Raw genomic sequence first — 27262 nt, 5'->3', positions numbered from 1 at the left:
AAGGATTAATTTTGTTTCTAGAATTGATACACTGATTCAGTTCAATGAGTAATTTTTGAGTGGATTGGGTTAGGAGGGAGGGGGAAAAAAACTAGTCTACTGTTTTTGTTTTTCTGTTTTATTTTTTTACTGTTCTTTCCTTAAAGAGCTCCGAGTGTGGTAGGAAAAACAGGATCCATGCATTTGAGACAATGAGAGAACAACAGAAAACACTAATGTGATTTCAGAGGAAGGGGCGCTCAGTTATTGAGTGCCTGCCACTGTGCAATCTTGAGCAGCAACTTAACCTGTTTGAGCCTCAGTCTACTCATGTCCTTTTGTGTCCATGTGATAGAACATGCAGCTAGTGTTAACAGTGCCTGGTACTGCACTGAATTTTTTTTTTTTTTTTTTTTTTTTTTTTGAGACGGAGTTTTGCTCTTGTCGCCCAGGCTGGAGCGCAACAGCACAATCTCAGCTAACTGCAACCTTTGCCTCCAGGGTTCAGGCGATTCTCCTGCCTCAGCCTCCCAAGTAGCTGGGATTATAGGCGCCCGCCACCACGCCCGGCTAATTTTTGTATTTTTAGTAGAGACAGGGTTTCACCATGTTGGTCAGGGTGGTCTTGAACTCCTGACCTCAGGTGATCCACCCCCCCCTTGGCCTCCCAAGTGCTGGGATTACAGGTGTAAGCCACTGTGCCTGGCCTATGCAGCTCTCTTGAGAGTCCCACAACACCTTATGAGTGAGGTAATTAAAAAAATTTTTTTTTCTTTTAAATAAATAGAGATGAGGGGGAGTCTCACTGTGTTGCCCAGGTTGGTCTTGAACTCCTGGCCTCAAGCAATCCTCACACCTCGGCTTCCCAAAGTGCTGGGATTACAGGTGTGAGCCACCACACCCGGCCCAGTGAGATAATATTATCTCCATTTTATAGCTGAGGAAACCAAAGGGGGAAGTGACTTGTCCAAGGCCACACAGTCCAAGAGTAACCCACGTCTTCCTGTTGGCTATGATGCCCATACACGTTCTTTTTCCAGATGGAACCAAAAGAAAAAGTGGCAGGCTTTCAGGGATAAAGAGGCCCAGCTGGCCTGGTCCAAGGACTGGGGAAGTTTCCAGGTGGAGGGCATTGGGGCAATGTTCTGGCAGGGTCTGAAAGGGCGGGGAGGGGGCTGCATGGTTATAAGAGGCAGGAGCTGACAGGCGCCTGGACTCCAGTTATCTGTCTGCATTCTTTATTCTTTCCCTTTTGAATGAGGCTCTGCGACAGATTGTTAGCATCCCCCGGGCCCTGCATCTGAGACGCAAGTGAGGTTATGAAGAAGGGAAAGAATGGAAGAATGATGGGGCAGGGGACTCTAAGGAAAAAGGATTCATCTTTCTTCATGAATTCTCTCAAGAAATTAAGGGTGCCCCCAACACCAGTCTTCAGGAGGCCCTGCATTCTCCTATTTTTGTCCAGAAAACATTGATTTGTGCTGAGTGCCTCTTCCACCTTTCCCTTTACAGCCCTGATCCCAGGAGAAGCCAGGTACTGGTCTTTTAAAAGTCTTGAGGCCTGAGAATTTGAAAATGAAACTCAGAAGAACAATGGGAATAACCAGAGGGCAGGGCCTCGTGGCTTGTTCAGCTCTGCCCCGGAAGAGCCTGGCATGTAGGAGGTGTTGGGGAATCAAGTCCCCAGGAATAGTCCTGCCCTGCTTTGGAGCCAGCCCCCACTTTGTGAGATTGGACAGAAGCCAGGAGAAATCACTGCGTTCCCCAAGTACATGCTCCTGCCAAGGGGCCCAGGACCACCTGGGGCTCTGCCTGGGACCCTGAGACCCTCCTTGGGTAGCCTGAGAAAAGGCAATGGCTAGGTGGGGTGAAAGGTCAAAATAAAAGCAGGCCCCGGGAAGCTGTGTACCTCAAATATATGGAAATCTGGGTTCCAGACCACACCTGGTTCCTGACAATCCCCACCTGCTGCCGGAAGCACTTTTCCAATCCCAACTTGTAAGTTGGGTTGCTTCAGGAGAGGAAGCCACATACTCCCCTAACATCTAGGACAGATGGGAGCCTAATTTAGAATCGGCAATTTTAGCCAACATTAGGGACATCTAATCCAAACTCTCCTCACCCACAGGAAACTGAGGCCCAACGTGGGAAGAGAATTTGGCCAGGTCAAAGGTCAGGGGCAGGATCACAAATTCTCAACGCATCCTACTCTTGCTGGCCTTGTCACTTTTGATGGCCGTGGGGGCACCAACATCTACATATTAGTTGCTCTACAATTGCGATTTTCTTTATAAAGAAGTCAAGCCCTTCCTTTGCTCTAGAAACATCAGGTTTGCAAAGGAAGGCTGGGAACAAGCTGAGGCCTTGGCACCACAAATCCTCCGCCTTATCGGCAAATTAATTCGGGACCCTGGGCGCAGTCAGCCTGGCATTGCAGCTTCTTAATGCCGCAGCAGAAGGCAGCTGGAGCGTCCGTTTTACAGGTGAGGTAGGTGGGCCTCCCTCCTCGCGTTTTCGGCGGTGGAAACTGAGGCTCTGAGAGGACCCAAGTCGTTCCTCCACGGACACCTGGAACCCATGGGCGGGGGCTGCCAGGGACCCAGGCGGGACCAGCTAGGTCTTGGGCTGCCCCCGGCCCAGAGGGCTCTTGGCGGGCAGGAGCCGCCCCCACGCCCGACCCCACTAAACAGGTCACCGAGAGGAGACCGGGTCCTCGCCCGCGGACTTCCCGGGCCGCAAGAGGCGCGATTCTGGAGTTGGAGGCTCCAGGGAACTCCAGAAATCCCAGAGAGATTCCGGGCCACCAACTCCCCAGAAAGTTGGCTCGCGTCCACCCCCAAGACGGCCCTGAGGCGCAGGCCAAGATGGCACTGGGCGGGTGGCGCGCTGCGCCCAGCGGCCGCAGAGGAGAACCCCCTGCGACCCTGCCGCGAGGTGGGGGCCTTCGCGATCCCTACCCGGCGCGCGCCAGCCTCGACGCTGCCGCACGCGGGTGGGCACGCGCGCGCCCGGCCCCGCCCCCAGCGCCCCGCCCCCGCCGTGCGCCCCGCCCCGCCGCGCGCCCTCCCGCCCGCCCGCGCGCCGCGGCCCGGAGCCTCCCCATTGGCCGCGCGCCGTCACCTGACGCTCTGTTATTTCCTGTGTGTTGGGAGAATGGAGAGAAAAAACCCCGAGCCCAGCCGCTTTCGGCCCCTGCGAGGCGGCCGCGGCCTCCGCCAGGGGAGCCCGCCCTGAGGCGCGCCTGACCGGGGAGCGAGCGCGCGGGCCGGAGCGAGCCTCGAGGGGCCGCGGCCCCGGCCCGCCCTGCCGCCGGCCCGGGCGCCCGAGCTGGAGGCGGTGGAGCCACCCCCACCCCCACCCCGCGCAGCGCCGCCCGCCGTCGCCACCGCTCCCTCCCCGCCCGCCCCCGGCGGAGGCCGAGGGACTGGGCGGGGGGCTCCTGCAGGTAACCGCCTCCCGGGCCTGAGGGGCAGGGAGAGGGTTGGGCCTGAAGGACTGGGGCCGGGCCGGGGTGTCCGGCCTGGGGGGCTGGGAGCAGAGGTCCCGGCCGGACCCAACCTGGGAGTGCGGAGCCTCCTGGACTCCGAGTCAGGGCTTGGGGTGTTGAAGGGAGTGTTGCTGCCCGGCCCGACCCGAGAGTGCGGGCAGGGGCCCGGGCCAGGCCTGGCATCAGAGGGCTGAGGTGTCTTGGGCCGGCCCGGGGATCCGGCGGGGCTTGGGCGCCGGTGCTGGCCCGAGGGTGCGGAGGGAAGGTACCTGCTGGTCGCGCGAGGCCTTGGGTGCAAAGGCGGCGGGTGTGAGCGGGCGGCGTCCGGGAGTCAGCGCCGCCTGCTTCGGGGCCCCTGGCAGCCCCGGGGGCACCGGCCGCGCTCGCCTCTTGGCTACGGGCTGGAGGCGAGGCCAGCGGGGCTGGGCCGGGATGTGGGCGGGAGGGCGCCGCGCTGGGGCGCCCAGGAGAGCAGGGGCCCGTTTACTGCCATGTGAACACCTGAAGCCATGTGGACGCGGCTGCTTCTCGCCTGTTGGGGGCGGAGGGCAGGTACCGGCGGGCTGGGCGCAAGGTCCCGGCGCAGGACACACTTCCTGTGTGGGGCGGCCTCTCCTCCCGCGCCGCGGGGAACAGGGCGGGGTGTGCAAGCCGGGGTCTCTGGGCGAGGGAGCGCTCGTTTGGGGACCTGAGGCTTTCGTCCCTTTTTCGGGGGAAAGTGGTGGTTTGAAGGAGCGTGGCCAATCGGGCCGATCCCTCTCAGGCTACGGCGGGAGGTGCACTGTCCTCTGGACGCCGGAATGGGAGTGGAATTTAGTGAGTTGGGGGGCGGTACCGAGGAGCGGCCGTCTTCCTCTGCTTGTGGGTGGGATTATTGTCTGTTTTTGTGGTTGCGGATACCAATACGGTCTGCTGGTCTGTATTCAATCCTTTAGTTTGACCTTAGGGGTCAGGTCAAAATTAGGATTTCCCCCTTTTCCTTTTTGCTTTTTTTTCCTCGAAGATTAGATGTCTCTGGTAACTGCTGTAAAATGGATGGAATTTTCGAGCTATTATCTAACAGGCTGATCTTTGAATGATAATTGGACCCTTATGTTAACAGCGTCAGTGAAGAGTGAAGAGTTTTATACAGCATCTTCCGTGGGGTGGCAGTTTGGTGGATGGGGAAGCTACACTGAATTCCGACCTGGGAGACCAGGAATCTGCTTACAGCTTTGACGCCAAATAAACTGCAGCCCAGGGCAAGTTACTTTCCCTGGTAATTTTCTCATCTGTTAAGTGAGGACTCCCGGATCAGACGGTACAGGGGTTTGTGGTTTTGCTTTTTTCTCTCTCATTTTGTGCTCTGTTTTAGCCATAGGCAACTTTTTTGAGAAATGTAGACTGTACCTTAGCTGGCTTTTAAAAGCCTGTGTTTTAGCTTCCAGCCTCTGCCTTCAACAGAGCATAAAAGTTGGTCAGGGTACGCTCTTTTTTGAAATCCCACTTGCTGTTCTGTGCTTCAGATCAGAAAGTGTATTATTCTGACCTAGGTGGAATGCACCTTAACATATTTTTTGTCTTTGTGAAAGAAGTTATCAGAAAATGTTTCAGAGAATATTTGTCTACTTGGAAAATGTGTGGATAACATGTGATTGGGTCTGTGTATGTTGGCTCAGAGGAGTTCCAAGATCTTTCTACGCAGGGGATTTTGGAGGATCCAGATTTTATTAAAGTTCTTCAAAGGACATTTGACATTTGGCTAACTGTTGAAATTTCCAGCCAGTTTCAGCATTCTCAGAGTAGGGGGATGAAGTAGAATGCCATAACGTCTCCTGTGAAATGGTATGCTAGTGGAATTAACTGTCACCTCAGGGTGCACTGATTATCTGCATCCCCAACTTTCTCCTTACTGGTAGCCAGTGCTCCGCAGATGCTGAAGAACCGCAATTAGTTTCACTGATTTTATGGTGTGTGAAGGCCTTAGGCTGTGCTTTTGACTGGTAAGTATTTCTATACCAACCTCAGAATTTGTCTTAAATTTCTAGAACTGTGCTGCTGGGCCGGATATGAGCCCAATATGTTACAATATGTCTTTCTCAGATCACTTTTTATTTTTATATATTATTTAATTTTTAAAATTAAATCCCCTTTTATTTTATTTATTTATTTTGAGACAATGTTGTTCTGTTGCCCAGGCTGGAGTGCAGTGGCATGATCTCAGCTCACTGCAGCCTCTACCTCCCAGGTTCAGGTGATTCTCCTGCGTCAGCCTCCCGAGTAGCTGGGATTAGAGGCATACACTACCACACCCGGCTAATTTTTGTATTTTAAGTAGAGACAACATTTCGCCATGTTAGCCAGGCTGGTCTTGAACTCCTGACCTCAGGTGATCCGCCTGCCTTGACTTCCCAAAGTGCTGGGATTACAGGTGTGAACCACTGCGCCCGGCCTAGATCACTTTTTGATTCAGTCTCTTTGAACAGTTTCCAAAAGGATCCCAGCATAGGGGCAGAGTGCTTATAATTATTGACTTCGGAGACGGTTTGGTAGTAATTTTCTTGTATGTTACCATCAGGCCTATCACACAAGTAAACACTTTTTTGTTTGTTTTTTTGAGACAGAGTCTCTGTTGCCAGGCTGGAGTGCAGTGGCACTATCTCGGCCCACTGTAACCTCCGCCTCCCGGGTTCAAGCAATTCTCCCACCTCAGCCTCCTGAGTAGCTGGGACTACAGGTGCGCACCACCATGCCCAGCTAATTTTTGTATTTTTAGTAGAGATGGGATTTCACCATATTGGGCAGGATGGTCTCAATCTCTTGACCTCATGATCCACCCGCCTTGGGCCCCCAAAGTGCTGGGATTACAGGTATGAGCCACCGTGCCCAGCCCACAAGTAGACACTTTTATATAGCCACACAGATTATTTGTGATTTTCTAGAATAAACAGTTTGTTAGGATTTGAATTATGACCTTGCGTTCAGTGTGGTGGTTAAAAAAACTCTGATTACTCAAATTGGTTTTGTTTTTTCTGTTGTTGTTTTGAGATGGAGTCTTGCTCTTGTTGCCCAGCTGGGAGTGCAGTGGTGCGATCTTGGCTCACTGCAACCTCAGCCTCCAGGGTTCAAGCGAGTCTCCTGCCTCAGCCTCCCGAGTAGCTAGGATTACAGGCATGCGCCACCTCGCCTGGCTAATTTTGTATTTTTAGTAGAGACGGGATTTCTCCATGTTGGTCAGGCTGGTCTCAAACTCGACCTCAGGTGAGCCGCCTGCCTCAGCCTCCCAAAGTGCTGGGATTACAGGCATGAGCCACCGTGCCCGGCCTATTAAATTGTAAGCAGTTATCATGCTCACATGTATATTACACTTGTCTTATAAAACTTAGAAGGGAAAAAATTGTTATAAAATTTTCATTCTACAAAGAAATTTGTGTGTATTCACGTGAGAGGTTGCCAAAGTTGGTAAGATATCGGGAGACATGGCTTTTAGGTTCCATAACCTAGTAGTGGTATACTTTTTTGTTTGTTTGTTTTGAGACGGAGTCTCGCTCTGTTGCCCAGGCTGGAGTGCAGTGGCACAGTCTCTGCTCACTGCAACCTTCTCTTTCTAGGCTCAAGCGATTCCCCTGCCTCAGCCTCCCGAATAGCTGGGATTACGGGCTCCTGCCACCATGCCTGGCTATTTTTTTGTATTTTTAGTAGAGATGGGGATTCGCCATCTTGGCCAGGCCAGTCTCGAACTCCTGATCTCAGGTGAGGTCAGGAGGTTATCCCCCTGCCTCAGCCTCCCAAAGTGCTGGGGTTACAGATATGAGCCACTGCACCTGGCCAACTTTTTAAAACTCTGTAAGATAAAATGGAATGTAATTGAAATGATCACACTTAATTGGAGTTGGACTTTTTCTCATGAGTCCAACCAACTTTTCATATAGGCAGGAAAAAATGCTGGCATTTGTATAAAAAACAAGCTTTTGTGCTAGACTCTGTCCAAGGCATTTTAAATTGTGTTACAATATCCACCCAGCTGACCTTAGAGGTAGATGACCTTTCCTTTCCCTGAGAGCTGGTAGAGCTAATGAGGTTCAAGGCTTAGATATAACCCTCCGGCTGTTGTCTCCAGAGCCTGTGCTGTACTAGGTTTGTTGCCTGCTCAAGGCACAAATCAGTCAGTGGTAAGTGCGGCCCTGGAATCCATATCTTCCTGCTGTGCCCCTCTTTTTTTTTTTTTTTTTTTTTTTTTAATTTTAAAGCTATGATGAACCTGAAATCTAGATTTAGGTGAAATACTGGAAAGGGTGGTTTTTGTGACTGCTTATGGTTTTGTGACCCCCTGGGAGTTCCCTAAACTTTTACCTTGCCCATACTTGGTCAGTTTTGCCAGTGTACTTGAGATTTAATCTGTGAAAAAATTTCTCTCTTCATACTTAATTCCGTCATTCTGTCCTGAGCTGAAAACTTTGGTATCAGCTTAAAGAGTAACGTAATACGTAAAGGGCTATCTCTTCCTGACTAGTTTACAATGCACTAGAATCATTTTGTATGGTGACTGCTCTCACTCAGTTCGACTGGGTGGGACTCAAAAGATATATTTACCAAAGACAGTTCTTTCCACAGTATGCCTTAAGCCTTCTTACTCATGGGGACTTTGTGTTCAAGGCACCTTAGTACTCATTCATTCTGTCTGGGGCTTTGTCTCTGCTGTCTTCATTTTCTTTTTGTGGAGGTAAAAAAGTAACAAGATAAAGCAAAACAATAAAACTATTGAAGTAAAACGGTACGTGACAGTGATACCTTTGAAATACAGTAAGCCTGGGCAACATAGTGAGACCTGGTCTCTGCAAAATAAAAAAGGCCAGATGTGGCGTGGGTGCCTGTAGTCCAAACTATTCAGGAGGCTGAGGTGTGAGGATCATTTGAACCTGAGAGGTTGAGGCTACAGTGAGCCATGTTGTTGCCATTGTACTCCAGCCTGGGAGACAGAGCAAGATCCTGTCCAAAAAAAAAAGAAAAAGAATACAGTATACTGAAATCAAGGTATTTATAGTTAGTAGAGCATAATTTGGTCACATTGCACTGGATAGTTTTTGATTATTGGTTAGGCTGTTGAAAGTCCTGTAATACCTTTGGTACATGTGGTATGGGTGAAAAGGTTCTCATGGCGACAAACACAATCAGTACTTTCTGCGTAAGAGCAATGTTTGCTTTTTGGGTAATATGCGTGACCCAGCAGGAAGATGAACTATAACATGAGTTAGCTGGTATATCCGTGGCTTATTATCTGGTGTTTCATAGTGGGGAATTAAAACTACTAGGGAAAATATCATTATTGCAGTATGCATATGTAAGCTGTTCTATAGGAAAGAGTAGAAATTCATTGGAACATTTGATATCAGTATGATTGGAAGATGGTTTCCACTTTTGAATGTCATGTCCCTGAATGTGGATTAAGGTCCGCGTGCATGTGTGTGCTAATTTTCATTAACAAGTATTTGCAGGCATCCTAAGTATGGGAAATGTGATGGTGGGCAAGAAAGAGCCTACTCTGGAGACAGACTGTAAACAGTAAATAAAAATGTCAGGTGATGATAATAGCGGTGAAGAAAATAAGAAAACAATGTGAAATAACTCAGGGGATGTTACTTTAGAGTGGTCACAAAGATAATCCCTGTTCTGAAGCCTTTTCTGCCAGTAGGGCAGTCGAACTTGATCTGTGGGCTGGATGAAAATGACATTACATAAAGTAAATAATTTGTTTTAGCCCTGAGCATCTTGAGAAGTTAATCCAAAGGATGGAAGTGGGCTGGTTGAAGTGTTCCCCCTGTTTATATCTTTTTGGTTTGTGAATAGGGACCTGGCTCAAAAGAGCTTAAGGGAGATCATTAGTGGTACCTTGTAAAGGCTAAGAAAGAGGAGTGCTGTCTGCTTTTTTTAAAAAATCATCCTGATAAAAAATGTGGAGATGTATTGTAATATTGGTGAGTGTTAGACAGTGTAGGAAACATTCTCTGGTTATGTCTGTTTCTCCCCCCTCCCCCGCCCCGCCCCCGCCCCACTTTAGATCTAGACCTGTAGATGTGTTCATGTTTCTGTGTTGGGGATCTTCTGTTTGGGTAGGGGGGTGGGGATGTCAAGGAAAGCAAGGATAGCTCTAAGCAGAGGCTCTGGCAAGGGAGGGAACTGTGCGGGTCAGAAAGGCTTTGTTAACCATAGCCAGGAGGGCTTATCCTCTCAGTCTTTCCCAGCCAGCTGGCATCCAGCGTGCCTTCTCCCATCCTTTCCATACTCTCTGATTATAGAATTTTAGAGCTGGCAGACACCTAAAAAATTGTCTAGTCTAACCCTTTGGCTTTACAACTCAGGAAGATGCCAAGAGGCTGGTAATTTACCCAAAGTTATGTGGCTTTATACTGACAGAATCAAGGGTAGGACCTATTCTTTGCCATCTATGCCCCACGCTCTTACCAGCATAGTTGACAGTGGCTCTTGAGGGGAAAAAGGAAGCTCCTGGGTGTTAATGTACTCGCTTAGGAAAAAGCCTATGTAGTTCCAATCTTAAGATATCAAGGACAGATGGCACACATCAAGCTTGAAAGCAGAGACAAAATTGTACTGCTGTTAATTTTCACAAAGATGTGTAGTGTTGTCTTCTTAGGCCCCATTGGTTTCTCTCATCCTAATTATGCCTTGGTCCAAAATAGGTGACATGGAGAAACTTCCTTGGCCATGATCAGATTAGTTCATTTAGAGTGAGGCCTTTTAGATGTAGGGTGAAACTCCTGATAGGTGGCTAAAATGGGTTTCTAGAATTGAGAAAGAGTTAAGGCTCCAGCAGCTTACCTCCAGACCTCAGTTTCAGGGAAGCCAGATTTCACTGCTGCATTTAGAAGTGCCCTAAGGATGAAGCACTACTTTGAGAGTCTGGAGAATGTTCACTGTGCTTGGCAAGAATAGGGATTCTTGAGAAGTCAAGCAGGGGTACTTCTCTGGGCGTTTCCCTGACTTAGTGCTGTGGGAGACCAATTACCTGAGGCCAGATTCTGTATCCCTTTGGTAGTGATGTGAGAGGATACTATTGCTGAAGAAAGTCCACGTGATGGAAGGCAGCAGAGCGTGTGAAGGAGGATGTGCAACCTCATCCTGGCTCCATCACTTGCTATCAGTGACTTTGGGCATTTTGCCTGAGCTGTAGTTTCCTTATCTGTGCAACGGAGATATATCTTCTTTTGGGCTGTTGGGGGAAGGCACTAAAATAGGAAAAGTATATGGTGAAGTGGACTGCCTGCAGGTGGCACTCAGAATGGTAGCTGTCCATTAAACCATCAGTCTATGTTGTGCTATGTACTAAGACACTGGACTAGAGCAGGGCTGGTCCCTGCTAATTCTGTTGATTTTATGTTCTCAAATATTGGCCTAGTATATAGTAGAGAAGGGCAATTAAATAGGGTTATCAAAAGTATTCTCATAAGGGGAATAGAAGATGCTGTACCAGGTGTATAACCCTGACTTGAGAGGTCACTGGAGGGTTCTCAGAGCGGGACCATGTATTTCCTCATCAGCCTGCTGAGCTCAGTGTCTCTTCCCACCTCTGGTTGTTTGTCCTCTTATGCTTGACCATTGGCATTCTCCAGACCCTATTTTTTCAGTGTCCTTTCTCCCTCGGTGATCTCTGATCTCCCCAGGCTTTTGTTTGTTCATAAGATGATGATCCCCACATTCACATCTTCAGCTAGATGTCTTCTAGCGCCTTCAACTCCTGCTCGACACAGCGGCTTGACCATCAAACTGGTATTGTGAGCTTAAGTCCAAAACTGAACACTTACTCCTCACAAACTCTTTTTTTTTTTTGAGACGGAGTCTCGCTCTGTCGCCCAGGCTGGAGTGCAGTGGAGCGATCTCGGCTCATTGCAAGCTCCGCCTCCCGGGTTCACGCCATTCTCCTGCCTCAGCCTCCCGAGTAGCTGGGACTACAGGCGCCCGCTACCACGCCCGGCTAATTTTTTGTATTTTTAGTAGAGACGGGGTTTCACCGTGTTAGCCAGGATGGTCTCGATCTCCTGACCTCATGATCCGCCCGCCTCGGCCTCCCAAAGTGCTGGGATTACAGGCGTGAGCCACCACGCCCGGCCTCCTCACAAACTCTTTGTCCTGCATTTGTCCCCAACTCCGTAAGGGGCTCTACCGTTTACCCGGTTTCTCAAATCAGATTCCTCCTTTTCTCTCACCACCCTCTACCTCTAAATCTATCATCAAGTTACTGTCAGTGCTATTTCCGTAAGATGATAACTTCTTTCATCTGTACTGCCACTACCCTCTTTACCTCTTACCTGGAACATGATGATGGCCGCCTCATTTCTGCTGGTGTCTGCCTCTATTCCACTTCACCCAGAGCGGCCAAGAGTCGTATGTGTCTGCTTAAAATCTTTTAATGGTTTTCCATAGCACTTAGATTCCAAACTCCCCCACATGGTTCACAAGGGCCAGAATAATCTGGCTTCTGCCTGCCTCTCTGACCCTCCTGCTGCTTTTGTTCACGGCCCTCCAGTCACATTCACTTTTTTTAGGCCCCAGTAGGTAGCAAGCTCTTTCCCACCTCTGGAACTTTTTTCGAGATGGAGTCTTGCTCTGTCACCCAGGCTGCAGTGCAGTGACCCAATCTTTGCTCACTGCAACCTCCGCCTCCCAGGTTCAAGTGATTCTCCTGCCTCAGCCTCCCGACTAGCTGGGATTACAGGCGCCCGCCACCAGGCCCAGCTAATTTTTGTATTTTTAGTAGAGACAGGTTCCACCATGTTGGCCAGTCTGGTCTTGAACTCCTGACCTCGTGATCTGCCCGCCTCGGCCTCCCAAAGTGCTGGGATTACAGGTGTGAGCCACCATCTGGAACTTTTTTATATACTGTTTCCTGTATCCATAGCACTCTGGCAAGCCTAGCCTTTTTCTCATCCTTCAGGATATTTGTTGAATGAATAAGAGGCAGCAAAGGGGATGGGGCAAGGAGGAATGTATCCTGAGTGCATCCACAAAGGTCTCAAAAAAAAAATGTAGAATGAAATATGTTTGAAGAGCTGAAAGACTGTGAGTTTGATTGTGGCATAGGTAAGAGTTATTTAAGCAAAACACGTAGGAGTCAGGCAGCTGGAACTTGAATGCACTGCTGATGGGAGTATAAAATGATGCAACCACTTTGGAAAACTGGCAGTTTCTCAAAAAGTTGAACATACATCTGCCCTGTGACCCAGCAGTTTAATTTCTAGGTATTTATCCAAGAGAAATGAAAATGTCCACAAATAAGACTTACATAAGAATATTAATAGCCAAATAATAACCAAAACTAAACAGTCCAGATGTCCATCAGCGAGACAGTAGATAACAAATTGGCATGTTCATACAATGGAAGACCACAAACAAAAAGGAACAAACTACAGATACGTGTAATAAGGATTAATCTCACGAATACTATGCTCAGTGAAAAACCAAAAATCATACGTAATGGGTGATCCCACTTAATGGACATTCCAGAATGGGCAGAACTTATTTATGTACAAGATTTCAGATTGGTGTTGCTTCTTGGGTAGAAAGGGATTGACCAGGAGAAGATGTGAGGGAACTTTTTAGAGTATGGAAATGGTTAGGTCTTGATAGGCATTCATCAAAACTGATTAAATCATATGCTGTATGTGATTTGACTGTAAAAATCACCTGTAACCTGCAGCCAAAAACAACCCAGGAATTGTTCTAGATTCCTTTTCCCCCTCACTCTCAACATCTAATTGCTCAGCAGGTTCTGTTCGCGTTATATTCAAAACATAAGTTTGGGCCAGTCGTGGTGGCTCACATCTGTAATCCCAGCACTTTGGGAGGCTAAGGCAGGTGGATCACTTGAGTCCAGGAGTTTAAGAAAGGCCTGGGCAACACAGTGAGACCCTGTCTCTAAAATTTTTAAAAAATTAACCAGGTATGGTGATGTTCATCTGTGGTCTCGGCTACTTGGGAGGCTGAGGTGGGCGTATTGCATCAGCGAGCTGTGATTGTGCCTCACAAAAACCATATACATATATGTATCTCTCATGAATTTGTTCCCTCTCATCTCAAGAACCATACCCTCTTATCTGAACTGTATTATTAGTTTCCTGTTTTTCCTACCCCCTATTTTTGCCTTCCTCCCAAACCATTTTTTCCACTTATCAGCTAAAGTGATCTCTTAAAAATTCAAATTGGATTATGTCAATTGCCTTCCTAAAATGCTCCAGTGGTCTTTCATTGCTTTCATATGGTGGCCAACAGGGTCATATCTAACCTTTGCCTCCTTCTGAAACCATTTGACCTGGTCTCCTTCTTGCTCTCTAAGCTACAGGTTTGTTCACCTTCCCTCTTGTTTCTTGAACTCCTCAAGCTCATTTCTACCTTAGGACCTTTACACTTGGCTCCTTCCTGTGTCTGGAACACTCTGCTTCTCAAATCTTTGAGTTGTTTCTGTTTGTCATTCAGGTTCAACCTAAATGTGACCTTCTCTGAAAGGTTTTCTCTGACCCTTCCTGTCTAAAGTAGTGCCCCATTACATCACCCTGCCTTGTTTTGTTCATAGCTTTTATCATAGTCTGAATTTATTCTTTAAAACATTTTTAAATTAATTAATTTATTTTTAAAAAATAGAGACAAGGGTCTCACTTTGCCCAGGCTGGTCTTGAACTCCTGGCTTCAAGCGATCCTCCTGGGATTACAGGCATGAGCCTCCATGAACAGCCTGAATTTATCTTGTCCTTTTGTTTATCTCCCTTTTCCTCTCAGGGTTAAGCGTGCCTCCTTCACTGCTATATAGGCAGCAGTATTTGATACACAGTGGGCCAGATGTGTTAAGTGACATTATTGAGGATAGTGGTGGTAGGATGAGGGCTGTTGAAAGTGGACTTGGTGAGGGAGGAGGTGCCAAGGAGAGGCAAAACTTGTTTTGGGAAACTAGGTGATGGCATTGCCATTCATTAAAATAGAAAACAGCTGAGGAAGCAAATATTGGAATAGGGTATAAAGTGATGAACTTGGTTTTGAATGTAAGTTAGAGATGCTTGTAAGACATCACGTGTTTGAGCACAGATCTGCCATTTAGGAGAAGGAACTGGGCTATAGATTAAGACTTGGAGGTTGCATATATATCATAATTCCAGCCTAGGAGTACATGAGATTGCCCTTAGCGGTAGATTAATAATGTAAGTATGTAGAGAAGTTGTTTCTTCCTTGCTTCCTAATTGATGGGCATCTCCTGCTAGTAATAGAGACTTAACTTGGGTCTCAGCCCCCTAAAAGGTTTTGTAGTTTCAGAACCCCCCAGGGAGTTATGTTATTCTTGCTAACAATGACAAGTGCTCAAGGGCCCAGAACAGAAACTCTGAGAAAAGCTAGCGATTAAGGGAGCATGGTGGCTCTTAAATAGCAGCAGGGCTATTTAAGACCAACCAGACAGGCTGGAGGAAACTCCAGAGAGCATGGAACCAGGGAAGACTTTTTCGTGTCAGAGGCAGTAGACAAGATTACTGAGAAATGTCAGTTGGGTGGAGAGGGAGGCAGGCTTCTGGGGAGTGGTAACTAAAGCTAGATTGTCATGTATTGATGAGAAAGGTGAAGTGAAGACAGTAAATTGGGAATCAGACCTTCCTAAAGTTTGGCTGTTAGAGAAAAGTAAAATACAGATGCAGGGAGAATCTGGGATCAAGAGAACTCTTTTATGTGTTTTTTTCTTTTAATATAAATACTTATGGAGTTACATCCTGATAAACCCATCCGTCCTAAGTCGAAGGTATATTTAATGCACTTAGCCTACTGAATGTCATAACCTAGCCTAGCCTTGGATGTGCTCGCAACACCTACATGAGCCTATAATTGGGCAAAATCACCTAACACAAAGCTCATTTTATAATAAAAGTGTTGCATTTATTGAATACTATACTGAAAAAGTGAGAAGCAGAATGGTTGTGTGGGTACTCAAAGTAGGGTTTCTACTGAATGCTTGTCACTTTGGCACCATCCTGAAGTGAAAATCCTAAGTGTATGTGAAACCAGAGCATGCGTAAATTCTGATGAGGAGCCAGCACACAGGATGGTGTTGAAGATGCAGGAGAGTGAGAGGATGTTGGATTGAGGACATTCCTTGGGAACTCAGAACCCAGTGTGATCCCCTGTGATTGGCGTTGGGTAGTAAGAATATCCTTCTCCCACAGGAGAGCAGAGGTGCGAGCAGAGGTGTGTGGGTGAGAAGCAGGCTGCGCATGGGGCAGGAATGTAAGGAGTACTCTTTGCGCACTGAAGATCCTCTGCCTAGGGAGGAGGAGTGGGGGTATGGAGAGTTGGAGGTTTCAAGAAAGCATGAAAGATTTTAAGAAACTTCCTGCCAAGCGGATAGAGCTGACTAAGGAAACAGTAATTGTAGGGATAAAGTAAGAAAGTAGTTAAGATGAGCTTTCTACTTCCTGGGATTTTAGAGAAACTGGTCAGACCTTTATAATCCTTTGTCTAGTTTTGGATTCCAGTGATTTGGACACAACTTTTTGTGCCTTGTGTCTGGCAATTCCACTGTTCCCCATATATTAGAGCAATCCCATTTATTAGACCAGTGACTTGTAAATTATTTCAGAGCCCTCACATTTTATTTAAAAAATATGCATGTAGCACTAGCTGTATAGTTAGGTGGCAGTGTGCTAAGTGTTATATCAAAACAGAATAAGATGGAAGAAAGGCGGCAGGGGGGCACTCTCATCTCTTCCGTGCTGGGCTCCCCCAGGTCTGCAGAGGCATTTTGGGAAACAGGTGGCCTGGCTGGGGTAGAAGTGAGGGTCATCCTCTTCTCAACTCCAGCCAGAGCAGCTCATCATCTCTCTTATCTTTTGGGTATATCAACATAAGATTTTTGCTGAAAAAAGACTTGCAGAATATTTTCAAACACCATTTCACTAGGCTCTAAGGTCCTTATAGTCAGGGCTGTGTTTTGCTTTTATAGCCCCATCATCTGCATTGTTGCCTGCCAGTGCATTGAGAAAGAATGTACCATTTTGCCTCTGAGCCTCTGCTCTCTAATACTTCTCCTTCCTTCCCATCTCTAGCCGTATATTAGAGTTAAAATAGAATGTGTCTGTTTCATCGCAAATTTGTATATTCTTAGGTGATCACCATGTCTTATTAATTTATGTCTTTGTGTCCTGTTCACATAATTCTATTAAAGTAATGTTGAATTTGGATTTGTTGTAGAAAACTTGCAAAGCTCTTCTAAGAGTAACTAAAATCAGTAAAGAATAGGGGAAAAAATCCAGAGAAAATATAAGCAGGAAAACCATAGCAGACAGGGTCAGATGGAATATTAGCGGTTTAGGTGAAGAACCCAGAGAACTGCCTGCCCTGTAAGGAATGCTGGGTATTTCTCCTGGAGGGTTTTATTTTAATTTTTGAGACAGGGTCTTGCACTGTCACCCAGGCTGGAGTGTGGTGATACAGTCATGGCTCACTGCAGCCTTGAGTTCCTGGACTCAAATGATCTTCCTTCCTCGGCCTCCTGAGTATCTGCGACTACAGGCGCATGCCACCACACCCTGCTAATTTTATTTTCTTTTGTAGAGATTGGGGTCTCTCTATGTTGACCAGGCTGATTTTGAACTCCTGGCCTCAAGCAATCTTCCTGCCTAGGCCTTCCAAAGTGCTGGGATTACAGGCATCAGCCACTGTGCCTGGCCCCTGGAGAGTTTTAGAACAATAAAATAGAATTGTTACTCCATGGCAGAAGTGTAGAGAACATGCCTGCCAGATTCCAGCCAGATGACTCCTATAAACACAACATACAGTCAGTTTAAATGAACCTAAACAGATTTACCAGTACCTGTACATTACTAAACAGATGTAAATGAAAAGGTACACTATGCATTGAACTTAATGCTACTTTTTTGTTTTTTGTTTTTGTTTTTTTTTCTAGTAGATGTGAGTTTAAATATAGCAGGAATAGGATTTTCATCTTCTCTTGTTGAAAGTCTTCGTGGAAGTGGATTTAAGTTCTAGCATATTCAGTAGGAGAAATTTGAGCTGGAATGAAGGACATCACAGCCTGCATAATTTGTTAAATGTCTCTTTAAAAAAAAAAAAAAAAACTTTGCTACATTGGCTAGCGCATGTGCTGAAAGTTGGCTTCCCCTAAAGATAAGGGACACAGGCCAAATGAAGCCTATGGGAATGAAACACATCAGAGAAAATAAAAGAAAAAAGAAAATTTCTGTTCAGCCAAGTTTGCTAAGTAGTTGCCATGCTAGGCACACACACACAAAAATCAAATAAAACACTTTACTTTTCCTTAGAGTTCGGGGTCTGTGGGAGAGTCCAATATGGAAAATTAACATTTATCAAACATATGAACGATTGATAAGGCTGTAATAGTGGTGTAGCTGGAGTGCTGGGGAGAACTAGGCAAGAGGCTGCTCCCTCCTGATCAAGTATGGGAAGAATATTGGAGAAGCCGGTAGAGGAGGGAGCATTTGGGTAGACCTTGAAGGATGGACGAGAGAGAGAGAGACAAGTGGAAGAGTGGAGAAAGAGCATCCCTAAGAGAGGTCTTTTGGGAACCAAGGCTCAAAAGTATGTAGCATATTATCAATCAAACCCTGGGCTCTTAGGCTAAGGGCCTAGAGATGACAGAGGGGAAGGTCAGAAGGGAGCGTGGGCCTAATAGTATGAGAGCAAGGGGCTGAACCTGGGGCTGGGGCACTTGAGTCTCATAAATGGAACAAAGTTTTGTGAAGAGAGGTGTGAATACATGGTTGGGGGCGTTGTTCTGACTGAGGAGAGATGGTGGTGGGAAGGAGAGGGGAGGGCCGGAAACAGATGATGAATTGATCATCTTGGCCTCTTACTGTTCTGATGTTCTCATGCCCAAAGCCCTAGTCTGCATAAGAAGGATCTGTAAAATTTAGCAGTTGGTTTAAATAAAATGAATTTACAGGAAATTTTGGCATCAACCCATTTTGATTCCAAAACAGGTCGGCAAGGATATTTTATTTACCCAAACATTTATAATAATAAATAATGTGGTTTTTTGTTGTTGTTGTTGTTGTTGTTTTTTGAGATGAAGTCTCACTCTGTTGCCAGGTTGGAGTGCAGTGGCGCGATCTCAGCTCATGGCAGTCTCCTCCTCCCGGGTTCAAGTGATTCCCCTGCCTTAGCCTCCCAAGTAGCTGGGACTACAGGCACGCACCACCAAGCCCGGCTACTTTTTTTGGTATTTTTAGTAGAGACGGGGTTTCACCATGTTGGTCAAGATGGTCTCGATTTCCTGACCTTGTGATCCGCCCGCCTTGGCCTCCCAAAGTGCTGAGATTACAGGCATGAGCACCGCGCCCAGCCAACAATGTGAATATTTTTATATAAACAATAAATTCCAAGGGCCAGGACTTGTTCTAAACATTTGACCAAAAAGTTAGGAGATAGTGTTATTACCTCTGTTTTTCAAACGAGAAAACTGAATCACGGAGGTTGAGTGACTTGCCAAAGGTCGCCCAACTATTAAGTAGCAGAGCCAGGATTGGGAATTGGGAAAAACTCTCACCTCTAATCATGTTTTTCCTCTACCTTTTTTTTTTTTTTTTTTTTGAGACGGAGTCTTGCTGTGTCACCCAGGCTGGAGTGCAGTGGTGCCATCTCTTCTCAAGCTCTGCCTCCCAGGTTCACGCCATTCTCCTGCCTCAGCCTCCAGAGTATTTGGGACTACAGGCACCCGCCTCCACCCCCGGCTAATTTTTGTATTTTTAGTAGAGACGGGGTTTCACTGTGTTGGTGAAGATATTCTCGATCTGCTGACCCTGTGATCTGCCTGTCACGGCCTCTCAAAGTGCTGGGACCAGCTCCTTTTGGATTTTTATGGAAGTTTCCTGATGTCAATTTCTTCTCCCAGGGTATAGGGCTGGACGCCCTCTGAGGAGGGTCTTAAGAGCCACAGTCTGAGAGGTGGGAAAGGATTAGAGTCCTGCCTTAGGGCAGGTGAATGGAGGACAGGTGAGAGATTGTTTCCCCAGGCCTTAACATACCCAATATTATAACAAAAGACTGTTACAAGGGCTGGACAATACCCAGTATATATCATGACACCACAGGCACCCTGGCTCTGGACTCTGTGCCCTTAACCTGTACCCTGTGTGAATGTTTAATTTAAATGAGCTGGAATATAACTTGCAGGATAAGTTTGTGGCCATTTGAAGAGGAAGAGTTTAGTTTTGGATTATAGAAACAAAGAAAAGGAAAGTGGAGTGGAGCTGGGAAGTACCATCCTGGGATCTACCTGGGAGAATAGTCTGCTGTGTGAGGGCAAGGACTTGTCTGTTGCCCATCATATTCCCAGCATCTAGAACAGTGCTTGATATGTAGCTAATGCTTAGCAGATATTTTTGAGTGAATCAGTAAATAAAATTTCGCTGCCAGCTCTCAAAGGAATATGCTGTGGAAGCTTCAATTACTTTTTTTTTTTTTTTTTTTTTTTTTTGAAAGGGAGTTTTGCTCTTGTTGCCCAGGCTGGAGTGCAATGGCATGATCTTGGCTCACCGCAACCTCCGCCTCCCGGGTTCAAGCGATTTTCCTGCCTCAGCCTCCCAAGTAGCTGAGATTACAGTCATGCGCCACTACACCCGGCTAATTTTGTATTTTTAGTAGAGACAGGGTTTCTCCATGTTGGTCAGGCTGGTCTCAAACTCCCGACCTCAGGTGATTCTCCTGCCTGGCCTCCCAAAGTGCTGGGATTACAGGCATGAGCCACCATGCCCGGCCTCTTCAGTTACTTTTTTCTCTTTGGTTCATGGTTCAGGATCCTTTCTGAATTAATAAATTTATTACTTGTTTTTACTGAACTTATTTTGTTCAGCTTTTCAAGGAATGCCAGTTCACTCTACTGTTTTCAGGGTTTTTAAAAAATCAACTTGGTTTCAAAATCAAAATATTAGATTTTAACATTCCAGCATAAATCTTTTTATATAAATAAAACTTTTGTTGATGCTTTTGGTTTTTCATATGCCTATATTTAAGGGGTAAATCTTGAAAATATTACTAAGGAATTGGAATTGACATCTAATTATAGTAGTTGAGATAATATATTTATGTAATCCCTTTTAGAGAAGTTTAATAAATATTTTTCAACAGACAAAGCATTATCTCTATTTTTTTTTTTATATATTTTGATACCAGCCCATCCTGTATCTGTTGAAGAAGCTTTCTTAGTGATTCGTTAGGAAATTCTCTTTCTGGAACCCAGTGACAGTGCAACTCAAGTAGCGTCTCTACTAATGTGAAGTCACAACACTGATCATGTAGAACTCATGTATCTGATTTCATTAGCAAATTAGTAGATGGTGTAGGTTTCTAAGGAAGAGTGAACTAATGCATTCTCTTTGCTTTCGTTTACATTAAATCATTAGGGAATAGGGAAATAGGAAATTTTTTCTTTTGCCACTTATAAATGAATAAAGCCTTAGTTTTTGTTTTGTTGTTTTTTTCCTATGGCCCCCTGTCACTTGAAGGCCTTAGTTTTATAAACCAGTATTTTGCTTCTCTTATTGACCTGATTCAGTTTATTAGCCTTTTATTAAAATATATACTATATACTTCATAATATTTTATTTTTGTTAAACATTTGACTCTACTAAATTAAATATTTGAAAAAATCTCACTATAACAGTATTTTTATTCTAGAGTTAAAATGGTTGTATGAAAATAGTTATTTTTGTTGAAATAGTTTTATATATAGGGATAATTATATACGTTTAAAAATGCCAAGATTGTTACTCTAGTGTTTCAGTTAAAAAAGCTTTTAAAGGCTGGGCACCGTGGCTCACACCTGTAATCCCAACATTTTGGGAGGCCGAGGTGAGCGGCAGATCATGAGGTCAGGAAATTAAGACCATCCTGGCCAACAAGGTGAAGCCCCGTCTCTACTAAAAATACAAAAATTAGCTGGGCATGGTGGTGCGTGCCTGTAATCCCAGCTACTTGGGAGGCTGAGGCAGGAGAATCGCTTAAACCTGGGAGGTGGAGGTTGCAGTGAGTCGAGATCGTGCCACTGCACTCCAGCCTAGCGACAGAGCTGGACTCAGTCTCCAAAGCTTTTAAAACTGTCTTGTGTGTGGATAAAGGTGATTTTTAAGAATATTTTATAAAATATTACCGAAGTTTATGTTTGTAGGTGTTAGCTCTCCCAAAGACTTCTTGAATAGTTGTTTCAGACGGGTTTAGGCCATAATTCTGAAAGAGACAGTTCTTTTTTTTTTTTTTCTTTTTTTTTTTGAGATGGACTTTCGTTCTGTCGCCCAGGCTGGAGTGCAGTGGTGCGATCTCGGCTCACTGCAACCTCTGTCTCTTGGGTTCAAGTGATTCTCCTGCCTGAGCCTCCCAAGTAGTAGCTGGGATTATAGGTGCGTGCCACCACACCTGGCTAATTTTTTTGTATTTTTACAAAAAAAATACAGGTGGAGACAGAGTTTCGCCATGTTGCCCAGGCTGATCTTGAACTCCTGACCTCAGGTGATCTGCCCACCTTGGCAGGGTTTTGCCACGTTGGCCAGGCTGGTCTCAAACTCCTGACCTCAGGTGATCTGCCCACCTCAGCCTCCCGAAGTGCTGGGATTACAGGCATGAGCCACTGCGCCTGGCCTAAAAGACACAGTTCTTGATGCCATAATCCCAAATACTGAAATCCCAAAATATCAAAATCCAAACAATATAATTCTGGAAAAAATAATTTTAAAACATTATTTAAAAAATACTTATTTGGGCCAGGTGCGGTGGCTCACTCCTGTAATCCCAGCATGTTGAGAGGCCTAGGTGGGCAGATCACTTGAGCTCAGGAGTTTGAGACCAGCCTGGCCAACATGGCAAAACCCCGTCTCTACTAAAAATACAAAAATTATCTAGGCATGGTTGCATGTGCCTGTAGTCCCCGCTACTCGGGATGCTGAGGCACGAGAATCACTTGAACATGGGAGGCGGAGGTTGCAGTGAGCTGAGATCATGCCACTGTACTCCAACCTGGGTGACAGAGTGAGATTCTGTCTCCAAAAAAAAAAAAAAAAAAAAAAGACACTTGTTTGGCCAGGTACAGAGTCTCACACCTGTAATCTCAGTATTTTGGGAAGCCAAGGTGGGCAGATTGCTTGAGCCCAGGAGTTCAAGATCAGCCTGGGCAACGTGGAGAAACCCTGTCTCTACAAAAAAATACAAAAATTAGCAAGCTAGCGTGCACCTATAGTCCAGCTACTTGGGAGACTAAGGTGGGAGGATCTCTTGGGTCTGGGAGGCAGAGGTTGGAGTGAGCTGTGATGGCGCTGTCTGGGCAACAGAGCAAGACTTTGTCTTCAATAAACAAACAGAAAAACCACTTATTTACGTTTTTTAAAGGGGATTTATTTGAGAAACAAAAACAGGACAACACTTCATAGGCCACTTAATATAGTTTGGATATGTGTCCCTGCCCAAATCTCAGGTTGAATTGTAATCCCCAATATTGGAAGTGGAGGCTGGTAGGAGGTGATTGGATTATGTGGGTGGATTTTTCATGAATGGTTTAGTACCATCCCCTTGATGCTGTCCTCGAGACAGCGACTTCTCGTGAGATCTGGCTGTTTTAAAAGTGTGGCACCTCACACTCTGTCTTGCTCAGTCCTCATCATGTGATGTGCCTGTTCCCCCTTTGCCTTCTGCCATGATTGGAAGCTTCCTGAGGCCTTCCTGGAAGCAGGTGCCACTATGCCTCCTGTACAGCCTGCAGAACTGTAAGCCAATTAAATCTCTTTTCATTTAAGTATTCCTTTATAGCAATGCAGGAACAGCCTAGTACACCACTTTACACAATAAAATAGTAACAAATGTATTTTGCAAGTTTAATCACTCAGTATACTAACCGTAGTTGCATGGGTGTTACATTTTGTAGCTGTGGTCCTCTGAAATACCATGATGGACAAACTAGGTCTTTTGATGAGGTAGTAAAAACAAGGATGGGTCATCACTGTATGTGCAGTCTCCTGAAGAGCAGAGATATTGTCGAATTTTATCTTTCACAAAAACAGATATTAAAAAAGGACATCTCATTAAAGGTTCACTTTTTTTTTTTTTTGAGATGGAGTTTCACTGTTGTTGCTGAGGCTGAAGTGCAGTGGTGTGGTCTCGGCTCACTGCAACCTTTGTCTCCTGGGTTCAGGCGATTTTCCTGCCTCAGCCTTCCAAGTAGCTGGGATTACAGGCGCCCCGCCACCACGCCTGGCTAATTTTTGTATTATTAATTTTTGTAGAGACAGGATTTCACCGTATTGGCCAGGCTGGCCTCGAACTCCTGACCTTGGGTGATCTGCCCGCCTTGGCCTCACAGGTGCTGGGATTACAGATGTGAGCCACTGTGCCTGGCCAGTTTCAACTTTTTTTAAAGAGACCGTAGTCTTCTAGCTATGTTGCCCATGCTGGAGTGCAGTGGCTATTCACAGGCATGATCATAGTGCACTTCAGCCTCAAACTCCTGGCCTCAAGTGATCCTCCTACCTCAGCCTCCCTAGTAGCCGGGACTACAGGTGCTCCACCACACCTGGCTTCTACGTTTTGATGAACACAGCCAGAGCTTACACATGAAGTCAGTGTTGTGATAATGCACTTCTGTGGAGTTCAGTTTGCAAAAAAAAATGCATAGAATTAATTAGAACTCTCCAAAAGTCTCTACACAATTTATATCTCCAGTATTAGAAATGATGTGAAGATAAAATATATAGCATAGCAAATTGGCACTATGTGTGAAGGAGCAGAAATAATACACCATTGAATAATTTGGCAGGGGAGATTTCTTGTATTTTTTGCCTGTATTTTCACTTCTGTGATCTTCAAAGCACTTGCTCCAGTTTTATTTGCAAAGTGGTTGTGATCCACAAATTTTGTAAGTATATACTGTCTATTTGAAAGCCTGATTATTGCCTGGCCATTGCAATTTCTGCTTTTGCAGCACCAGTGATAATTAGCTTTTAAACTTTTATCTTTCGCCATTAAGTAGCCGTGTACACTTATCAGAGCCTTTTTGCGAGGGAAGAGTTTCACAGATCTCTTCAATTGTGCTGTAAAGAATAAAGTAAGAAGAAATGATACTCAGCTTCCCCAACACCAAATCTGTATTAGTCAGGGTTCCCTAGGGAGACAGAACCAATAGGATATGTGTATAGATATATGAGGGAATTTATTAGGGGAATTGGCTCATATAATTAATGGTGGCTGAGAAGTCCCATGACAGATCATCTGCAGGCTTGAGACCCTGGGATGCCAGTAGCATACCTCAGTCCAAATCCAAAGGCCTCAGAACCAGGGAAGCTAATGCTGTTATCTCTCGGTCCAAGGTCAAAAAGCCTCAGAATTCAGGGGGCCACTGGTTAAGTCCTGGAGTCCAAAGGCTGGCAAGCCTGGAGTTCTGATGTCCAAGGCAGCAGAAGAAAAGTCTGTCCCAGCTCTCAGCAATTCACTTTCTGTGTACTCCCTGGGCTCCTGGCTGATTGGATGATACCCACCAACATAGAGGGCTCTCCTTGCCTACTCAGACTCGCACACTAATCTCTGAAAACATCCTCACAGACACACACACAACACAGTGCTTTACCAGGTTTCTAGGTGTTCCTGTCAAGTTGATAGCTAAAATTAAGTCCACAAATCTATCCTCGGCAACTTGGTACCCATGGGCATCTCCTTAAACCATACTTAATTTCCAGATAATGACAATAGCAAGGTCATAGTTCCACCTAGCATGGTGTAACTATTGTGTACAACCAAAACTATGCAAATCCCCTGCCCCAAAATTCGGCTTTTGGGATTTCATCATTTGGGATTTTAATCTTTTGGGGTTGTGGTTTTAAACATTAGGGATTTTTAGACTTTAGTCTTTTGGGATTTTAACATTCAGGATTATGGCATTTGGGATTATGATTGGTACTGATTGCAGACAGTTTTTGCCAAATCTAGTGTTTAGATATAGCAGCAAAATAATTTCTATGTATATTTAATCACTGATGTAGTAAATCAGTAGTTAATATTTACAGATCCCTTACCCAATACCAGGCACAGTGCACGTTTTATATTCATTATTTAATTCTCTCAGAATAACCCAATAAAGTCAGTATTTTATCTGTAAAATGGGGATAAAGAAACAGACTGAAGAGAGATTCATTCATTTGGAAGAGGTTCCTCAGCCACCAAGTGATAGAGCCAGGGCTGGCATGCAGCTCTATGTGGCTTCAAAACCTGTTTCTCCCTTTTAGTGTAAAATGTATACTTTGTAAAAATGTACACCATGTGGCTGCTGCTTTCTCCCCACACTGACAGGCTTTCCCTGCCCACCTGAGCCCAGGCAGCGCCCACATGAGTACGTGCTCTCTCCCTCTGCCCTGTTCTCCCTTCACAGCATTTATCTGACAGTCTTGTCTTGTATCTGTTTCCTTCACAAAATGTAAGCACCATGGGATGGAAACTTTGCCTACTCCATCCCTGTCTGTATCCATGTTTCCTAGAGTAGTGGCTGGCACACAGTAGGAGCCAACATATTTGTTGTAAAGGCTATGAACCAGAAGGTTGTATCAGTCTACAATATTCACTTTTAAAGTCACTTCTGTAGAACAGACTATTAATTTTTTCTTTCTAGTTAGTGATTTTAAGTGAGGAAATTGAAGAGAGGTGTCTTGAAGAGACGCAGAGGAACCAGTCAAGTAGGAGACAGGTCAAGGCTTGTGGAAGTAGAGATTGGTAGTGGTTTGAATGAGCATGGTGCTGGACCTGCCTGAGCTCTTGTAGCTTCGTGAATAGTAACCTTTCTTCCCCAGTCCCTGGTCTAGTGTCTTCCCAACTACTGCCAGAAAATCTTCTGAAAGGTAGCTCTTGTTGTATCCTTTTCATTTGTGTACTGAGTTAAATTTAGACACGTTGCCTTGGTCTTCAGGGTTCCATGGTAGGACCCTGCCCTGCCTGTCTAACCACATCTCCTGGTTTCCCCAGTTGTATCCTCTGCTGCAGCTCGGTGTCCCCAGAGGTGCCTCTATTTCCAGGTCTGGGTCCGTGTCCTCTTTTCTGTTCTCCATCTTATCTTTTTTTTTTTTTTTTGAGATGGAGTCTCGCTCTATCACCCAGGCTGGAGTGCAGTGGCACCATCTCGGCTCACTGCAAGCTCCGCCTCCCGGGTTCATGCCATTCTCCTGCCTCAGCCTCCTGAGTAGCTGGGATTACAGGCGCCCGCCACCACGCCAAGCAAATTCTTATATTTTTAATAGAGTTGGGATTTCACCATGTTGACCAGGCTGGTCTCTAACTCCTGACCTCAGGTGATCCACCTGCCTCGGCCTCCCAAAGTGCTGGGATCACAGGCATGAGCCACCGCGTGCAGCCTGTTCTCCATCTTTTGAGATAGTTATATTTCAAGGCCTTTCTCAAGTGTTACTTTTCTCCACGAAATCTAACATTCCCTTAACTGGATGTTTCCTTCATGACGTTTGTAATTTTCTGGTGCACCTTTAATCTTTGCTTTTTGCTTTTTATTATACCTTTCTTTTTTCCTTTTTTTTTTTTTTTTTAATTTTTTGAGACAGAGTCTTGCTCTGTCCCCCAGGCTGGAGTGCAGTGGCGCAATCTCGGCTCACTGCAACCCCTGCTTCCCAGGTTCAAGCAATTCTCCTGCATCAGCCTCCCAAGTAGCTGGGATTACAGGCACCCGCCACCATGCCTGGCTAATTTTTGTATTTTTGGTAGAGACGGCGTTTCACCATGTTGGCCAGGCTGGTCTCAAACTCCTGACCTCGTGATCTG

At 45.7% G+C, this 27262-nt stretch overlaps 1 protein-coding gene across 1 annotated transcript in view; it reads right to left on the bottom strand.

Annotated features, from left to right (window-relative positions):
• Positions 1-26541, bottom strand: part of LOC100969966 (proline-rich protein 2-like) — a 29825-nt gene extending 3284 nt beyond the window's left edge. The window contains exons 1-3 of the mRNA XM_055105642.2: positions 26438-26541; positions 11770-11821; positions 3736-4230 (exon numbers count right to left, since the gene is read on the bottom strand). Of these exons, the coding sequence (XP_054961617.1) occupies positions 3736-4230; positions 11770-11821; positions 26438-26541 (651 nt within the window). The remainder of the gene's footprint in view (positions 1-3735; positions 4231-11769; positions 11822-26437) is intronic.
• Between the last annotated feature and the right edge of the window lie 721 nt (positions 26542-27262).

The sequence above is a fragment of the Pan paniscus genome, chromosome 23, assembly GCF_029289425.2.
Source record: "Pan paniscus chromosome 23, NHGRI_mPanPan1-v2.0_pri, whole genome shotgun sequence".
Classification (NCBI taxonomy): Eukaryota; Metazoa; Chordata; class Mammalia; order Primates; family Hominidae; genus Pan; species Pan paniscus.
The sequence above is the reverse complement of the archived record's forward strand: the minus strand, read 5'-3'. Positions and strand labels throughout refer to the sequence as shown.